Source organism: Salvelinus sp. IW2-2015, unplaced genomic scaffold, assembly GCF_002910315.2.
Source record: "Salvelinus sp. IW2-2015 unplaced genomic scaffold, ASM291031v2 Un_scaffold4951, whole genome shotgun sequence".
Lineage (NCBI taxonomy): Eukaryota > Metazoa > Chordata > Actinopteri > Salmoniformes > Salmonidae > Salvelinus > Salvelinus sp. IW2-2015.
In genome coordinates this window covers 24,358-32,419 of record NW_019946220.1, presented here as the reverse complement: position 1 = coordinate 32,419, position 8,062 = coordinate 24,358, and the positions used below count along the sequence as shown (strand labels likewise).

The window sequence follows — 8,062 nt, the reverse complement described above, 5'->3', positions numbered from 1 at the left end:
TGACGGGGGAGGAGGGGTTTCAACTGGGGTATTAAAGGTACCGTGCACTCGGTGTCGTCATTAGACCAAACATTTGTTCAACTAAACGACAGTCTTAGTCCACACTTACTCACATGTGGGTATGAGTAAGTGTGGTGTCATTAACATTGTCGAGTTTTATTTGTTGTTTTACTGTTCTATTAAACTACCAGGTACGATGTAACTATATGACTGTAACTACAGAGATTCTATAACTACGGTAACTATGTAATATATGACTGTAACTCAGAAGTTCTACTATTTAAACTCTTGTAAGTACTTACTGTCTTCAACTTAAATTACCTTTAAACTACAGATTCTTAAAACTACAGTACTATGTAATTATATGACTGGTTAACTACAGAGATTCTATTAAGACGACTACGGTAGACATATACTATATGCTGTAACTACAGATGATCTCTACTTAAACTACAACTGGTACTACGGTTGTACTAATCTATATGACTTGTAACTACATAGAGATTCTATTAAAGCTACAGGTACATGTAACTATATGACTGTAACTACAGAGATTCTATTAACTAATCAGTACTATGTAACATATGACTGTAAATCTATACAGAGATTCTATTAAACTACAGGTACTATGTAACTATATGACCTGGAACTACAGAGATTTCGATGAAACTACAGGTACATGTAATACTATTATGTACTGTACACTACCAGTAGTATCTTCTACTTTAACTCACTTCAGGCTACTATGCTATCCTTCTCATATGCGTACCGTTATCTCTCTTATCACGATCTTCTACATACATATCTTTACACCTCTACCTCCTCCCTTGCCGTATATGTTAATCTAAATAATTGACTTAACTTATAGCAGCAATTCATATTAAGTCTCACAGGTATATGTAAACTTATATGACCTTTGTAACTACAGATCGATTCCTTACCTATTATAAGACTACTATCGGATATATAGTAACTACTAATCCTGTAAACGTACAGAGATTCTATCAACAGTTAAACTATACACATGTTTGACCTATGATATCCATAGTATGATGCTGTCTAACTATACTCAGGAGAGATGATTATACTAAACTAACAGGTACTAATGTAAATCTCTATATGGATGACTTGTAACTACTGAGATCTATTTAAACTACAGGTACTATGTAAACGATTGGACTGTAACTACAGAGTCTATAAACTACAGTACCGATGTATGACTATCCTCCATGACTGTAACTACAGAATTCTAGGTAAACTACCGGTACTATGTAGTATTATATGACTGTAACTACAGAGATTCTATTAAACTACAGGTACTATGTAACTACATGACTGTAACTACATGTAGCTATAAACCACAGACATTATCTATTCATTTCCCCCATCTGGTTTCTTAGTGAAGGCAAGGCTATAAATTGGACAAAATAACTGTCTTGATTTACACTATGAAGACCTGCACCCCTCTTTTCTGTCATCAAATTTAGGACATTTATAGAAACATTAATTTAATTAAACACGTCTGATGAGTGTCTACCAAAAGACACCCATCCTTGACACTCTCTCGCTCTTTCTCTCTCTCTCCCTCTCTCTCTCTCTCTCTTACACTTTCTGTACCCCTCAATAATAACTTTATATTTTCCAAATCCATCACAGACAGATTAGAATGTGCTCTGGCTACTCCGGGAAGTTACAAAGCATTGAATCAAATTCCCTGAAGAAACTATTTCCATATGGACGAAATGCAACGAGCACAAATTGTATTAGCCTAAGTAAATAAAATTGAATTCCCAGCTTCTCAATCGATAGAGCCACGTGACAGCTCCTTTTCGCCAAACATGCAAATCACTCTTGCAAATCAGGTATATGCGCTGCGTCAACCGTTTGGGGTTTAGCCTCGGGCGGCTTTTGCTAGACTTTTAGTAGCCTGTATCAGAACATGGCTAGGTTTGTAGTAGAGGTGTTTTTTGTCCTTGTTTTCTCCGCCACCAATGCGGCGCATGAGGAGGTCATTGATGTGATTCTAGCCAGCCTCGCCAAAAGCGCATCGTTCCTGGAGCAAGAGCACGGTAACATCAACCTAGACGGAGTGGTCGGGTACATCATCCTGCAGGGTGAGTAGTATACTAGCGTCATTATTGTCACTGCCGTTAGTATCATTCTATATGGAGAGGGGGAAAAAATAACAGAAAGGTCTGCACACTGTAGCATACTGTATCATATATCCTCCTAATTACCACCTTTAATGAGGACGTTTCGATCCACAAGGATCTTCGTCAGGTCCAACGGAATACAAGTGCGCACATAGACTACCCAAATATCTGAGTAAATATACTGTATGTCGAGGAAACATGGATTATTTTGATACATGTCTGGACATTAAATTGTAGTCTATCTRTGTGGTTGTTTGGTTAGGCTATTGCTGGCTCAGCAGGTCAGCATGCACCAAATGCTTCCCGTTCCCGCTATTGCGGTGTCCCGCATAACAAGGCACAGTTCTTCAGGCTGTCTGATTGGCTATGTGGCATCAGTGTCATGTTGATTTGAAAGAAAAAACAGTAGAATATGTGATGATTTGTCGACATGGAATACAAACCTTTATGGTTGATCAAAGTTTGTTATTGTGTTATTGTGGGTGTGTCAACAGATAGGAGAGCAAAATATGACTTCAGTCACTTAATAATTACAAATGTCTTTGAAAACATCTCTTTCCATGTCCTTGTTCTCCGGGCCCCAGCGGAGTTGAAGGAAGCAGTGAGAACTTGGCCCCACACTGACCCTCTGAGCTGGTCTCAGCGCACCGCTACGGTCACCCTGGTCAAGAGGTTGGACCAGAGCCTGGCTAAGGCTGTCACTGAGCTGGAGAAGACTGACCCCAAATACTACAGAGGTAAATACTACTACACCTCTCTCTCTCTCTCTCTCTCTCTCTCTCTCTCTCTCTCTCTCTCTCTCTCTCTCCTCTCTCTCTCTCTCTCTCTCTCTCTCTCTCTCTCTCTCTCTCTCTCTCCTCTCTCTCTCTCTCTCTCTCCTCTCTCTCTCCTCTCTCCTCTCTCTCTCTCCTTCTCTCTTCTCTCTCTCTCTCTCTCTCTCTCTCTCTCTCTCTCTCTCTCTCTCTCTCTCTCTCTCTCTCTCTCTCTCTCTCTCTCTCTCTCTCTCTCTCTCATCTCCTCATCTCTCTCTCCTGTAGAGTTTGAGCCTCTGTTGATCTGGACCTTCTGGGCAGTACCTCATGAGTGGAGCTCCACAGATCCCTCTCTGGCCTACTCCTCCGGTCGTACCATGGAATTTACGATGAGACACAGAGCGACAAGTGTATGACCCTGCTTCTGGAACATGGTACACACACACACACACACACACACACACACACACACACACACACACACACACACAACACACACACACACACACACACACACAGAAATCAAATAAATCAAAGTTTATTTGTCACGTGCGCCGAATACAACAGTGTAGACCTTACAGTGAAATGCTTACATTACAGGCTCTAACCAATAGTGCAAAAAAGTATTAGGTGAATAATAGGGAGGTAAATAAAACAACAGTAAAACATAACAGTAGGCACACCACCACGCTACTGAGCGGCACAGGTGATGCCTCACTAAATCCCATGTATTTCAGTGTGGCAATAGGAGGTAATATAACCCAGAAGGCCTACATCCCGTTGGCCAGGTTGCTAATACATTTTTTGCTTGTATGTGTACGTGCTTGTGTGTCTGTGTACGTGCCTGTGCATGTGTGCGCGTGCATGTTATATTGTGTGTGATGGTTTGTCAGGAAGAACAACGGGACTCCTTGCATCTGACCAAGTCATGTCGTGACACAATGACGAGGTTTGGATTCCTAACTACTCCCTCTCTCACCAGCTGCTCTACTTCATGCTGGGAGCCAATGTGAGCACACACACACACACACACGTGTCGTGGTAATTTCCTGTATTACTCAATAAAGAGAGAGAGAGAGCCAACACACACAAGTCAGAGTAAATTTATTATTCCATCTTTTAATATATATACAAGCTTCACCAAAGCCCTTTAATGACTCTCAGATCAATTCAGTGTCTATAAATGAATCTTCTGAGAGTGCTTACAAAACAATTCTTAGTTTCATTTATAGCCAAGATACACCCTCTCAACTTACAAAGAATCCTTTACCCAAAGAGATATCTATCGCTAGACAGCATCAGCTATAAATCATCGTTCAGTTTGATCTCCCAAGACAAGGTTTCAATCTCATGCTTGATACTTCACTGTCTACCAAAACATTACCTCATCCAATTGCATATATCAATTGTCATTTCTTAGATACTCCCAAACCGGGACAAACTCCAAATCAGACAGTGAGCCTCTTAGGTCAAATACTAGTCAAGATAAAGGGCAACCTTAGAGGAAATACAATGGTTCAAACACGCCAAACTCCTTCCCCTATGAGGAAAAATAGGGATGTACGGCGTACAGACATTGTATGAGATAACTAACTGGTTCCCCAATTAATAACTCCATCCCGTCACATGGTTTAGGAATAGTTACAGACACGTTCCCATAAGAAAACAACATTCCCATAAGAAAACAACGTTCCATTCTGTCCTCCTCCCCTTCTGATATTCTACCTAGCACCACATGGTTTAACAGATACATTGACTTATGAAGACAAGCCTGACCTCTCCCCTCTCTGGCCCCATTCTAATGACAAGTATCTCACAAGCATATGATGAAAATAACATCTTATCTATGTTGCCTAGCTAAATCTGATTCAGCCACGACAACACACACACACACACACCTAACTTTCTTTGCTCCACTCCTGTCTTCCCCAATTTCCCTCCCTCCCCATCTCTCCCTCTCCCTTCCTAACCCTCTCCTCCCTCCTCCCTCTCTTCCACCTTCCCTGCCTCCCTCCCTCTCGCTTCCACCTTCCCTGCCTCCCTCTCTCCCTCCCTAACCCCCTCCCTCTCTCTTCCTCCCCCCTCTCTCCCTCCCTCTCTCTTCCTCCCCCCTGCCCCCCTCCTCCAGAGAGGTTGTTCTGCCATGTTGAAGGGGGACATGCGTACGTCGCGTGCTAACCTAACAGAGAGACAGTACCAGGGGATATTCTGCTCCAACATGCTGAAGGGAAACATGGACATCATACAGAAGGACTTCACCGGGGAGACCCAGGACATCTTCATCGAAAACAGTCCGTCTCAAATTACACCCTGTTCCCTATATAGTGCACTACTTTTAACCAGAGYCCAATGGCACCTTATTCCCTATATAGTGCACTACTTTTRACCAGGRCCCAATGGCACCTTATTCCCTATATAGTGCACTACTTTTRACCAGGRCCCAATGGCACCTTATTCCCTATATAGTGCACTACWTTTGACCAGGGCCCAATKGCACCCAATTCCCTATATAGTGCACTAYWTTAGASCAGAGATCTATGGCRCCCAATTCCCTATATAGTGCACTACTTTWGAGCATGGCCTATCTGTGTATACTCCAAGTAGAGTGTCTATGAAGCAGTATGACAGTCAGTGTTTAGAGAAACATAACATGTAAAACCTTTATAAGATGTAGTTTGTTTAAAATGAGACCATGATTTCACCTTCTGCAACTCCCTCCCTCTCCACAGTACTGCTGTGTGGATTGGCTGGTTTCTCTGACTTTCTCAAAGTTGATTGGCTGCAGCACATTCTGAGGCTGCAGGATCAGGAAGTGGGATGTTTTACACAGCCCCACAGAAGAGTGAAGAGGAGAGAGAGAATGTTGAAGGGTGTGTGTCAAGAATATCCCTGGTGTTATGCATGGCCATACGCACACATACAGACACACACAGAGAGAAACAGCATGCACAGAAACACCCCCCCCCCTCCACACACACACACACCCCACACACACACACACACACAGAGAGAGAAACAGCACGCAAACTCACACATGCACACGCACAAAAACAGCACAGAAAAAGACACACAGAAAAACAACCCAGCTTGAATAAGCTTTTACTGTTCTATCTCCCCCTCCTCCCTCCAGATGGCTGTTCCAGTCACATAACAGGCGTGTCAGTGAGCGCTCTGGGAGGATACCTCAACTACTACCTGACAGAGCAGGACATCACCATTCTGTCTCTGTGGTTTGTGAATGTCTGTCTCTGTGGTATGGATTCTGTCTCGTGTAGTTCGTTTGTTGGTATCGTTGCTGTGTCGTGTTCTGGTAGTGATTCTGTCTCTGTGGTTTGTGATTCTGTCTCTGTGGTGGTTTGTGATTCTGTCTCTGTGGTTGTGTATTCCTGTCTCTGTGGTGATTTCTGTCTCGCTGGTAGTTTTTGTTAGCTCGTGGTGGGTTGATCGTTTTGTGGTGTTTGATTGTCCGGTTTGTGATTCTTGTCTCTGGTGGTTTTGAATCTGTTGTGGTTTGTGATTCTGTACTCTGGGTATCTGTCTTGGTAGTGTTTGTGATTTGTTTCGTTAGTTGTGTGTCTGTCTCTGTGGAGTTTGTGATTCTGTCTCTGTGGTGGATCTGTCTTGTGGTGTTTTGTGATTCTTGGTCTCTGTGGTTTGTGATTCTGTCTCTGTGGTAGTGGGTTTGGTGATTCTGGTACTCTGTGGTGTGGTTTGGTGATTCTGGTCTCTCTGTGCGTAGTGTTTTGTGATTCTGTCTCTGTGGTAGTGGTTTGTGATTCTGTCTCTGTGGTAGTGTGTTGTGATTTGTCTCTGTGGTTTGTGATTCTGTCTCTGTGGTGGTTTGAGTGATTCTGTCTCTGTGGTTTCTGGTGATTCTGTCCTCTGTGCGTTTGTGATTCTGTCTCTGTGGTAGTGGTTTTGTGATTCTGTCTCTGTGGTAGTGGTTGTGATTCTGTCTCTGTGGTAGTGGTTTGTGATCTGTCTCTGTGGTAGTGGTTTGTGATCCTGTCTCTGTGGTAGTGCGGTTTGTGATCCTGTCCTCTGTGGTAGTGGGTTTTGTGATTCTGTCTCTGTGGTAGTGGTTTGTGATTCTGTCTCTGTGGTAGTGGTTTTGTGATTCTGTCTCTGTGGTAAGTGGTTTGTGATTCTGTCTCTGTGGTAGTGTTTGTGATCCCTGTCTCTGTGGTAGTGTTTGTGATTCTTGTCTCTGTGGTAGTGTTTTGGTGATTATGTCCTCTGTGGTAGTGGTTGGTGATTCTGTCTCTGTGGTTTTGATCCTGGTCCTCTTGTGTAGTCGTTTTGTGTAATTCTGTCTCTGTGGTAGTGGTTTGTTGATTCTGTCTCTGTTGGTAAGTGGTTTTGTGATTCTTGTGTATTTTGTCTCTGTGGTAGTGGTTGTGATTCTGTCTCTGTGGTTTGTGATCCTGTCTCTGTGGTAGTGGTTTGTAGATTCTGTCTCTGTGGTAGTGAATGAAGTGGAGACAGGTTGGGGTGGTTTGTCCTCTACAATAGAAGTGGCCGCCTATCTATGCCCCTAGCTAGCCACAGTCTGCTACCAATAGAAAGGGCCCTATCTATCCCCTGCTAAAACAGTCTGCTACAATAGAAAGGGCCCTATCTATCCCCTAGCTAGCCAACAGTCTGCTACAATAGAAAGGGCCCTATCTATCCCCTAGCTAGCCAACAGTCTGCTACAATAGAAAGGGCCCTATCTATCCCTAGCTAGCCAACAGTCCTGCTCCAATAGAAAGGGCCTATCTATCCCCTAGCTAGCCAACAGTCTGCTCAATAGAAAGGGCCCTATCTATCCTAGCTAGCCAACAGTCTGCTACAATAGAAAGGGCCCTATCTATCCCCTAGCTAGCCAACAGTCTGCTACAATAGAAAGGGCCCTATCTATCCCCTAGCTAGCCACAGTCTGCTACAATAGAAAGGGCCCTATCTATCCCTAGCTAGCCAACAGTTGCTACAATAGAAAGGGCCCTATCTATCCCCTAGCTAGCCAACAGTCTGCTACAATAGAAAGGGCCCTATCTAATCCCTAGCTAAGCCTAACAGTCTGCTACATAGAAGGCCCTATCTATCCCTAGATAGCCACAGTCTGCTACAATAGAAAGGGCCCTAATCTATCCCCTAGTAGCCAACAGTCCCTGCTAC

At 43.4% G+C, this 8,062-nt stretch overlaps 1 protein-coding gene across 1 annotated transcript; it reads left to right on the top strand.

Annotated features, from left to right (window-relative positions):
• The first annotated feature begins 1,727 nt into the window (after positions 1-1,727).
• Positions 1,728-7,212, top strand: cunh16orf89 (chromosome unknown C16orf89 homolog). The gene is given in 12 exon segments (XM_070441847.1): positions 1,728-2,114; positions 2,738-2,890; positions 3,191-3,286; positions 3,289-3,327; positions 3,330-3,339; positions 3,799-3,821; positions 3,824-3,859; positions 3,862-3,914; positions 5,034-5,196; positions 5,635-5,775; positions 6,036-6,135; positions 7,200-7,212. Coding segments are annotated over 12 exon segments (1,002 nt in total). The 5' UTR covers positions 1,728-1,939.
• The last annotated feature ends 850 nt before the right edge of the window (positions 7,213-8,062 follow it).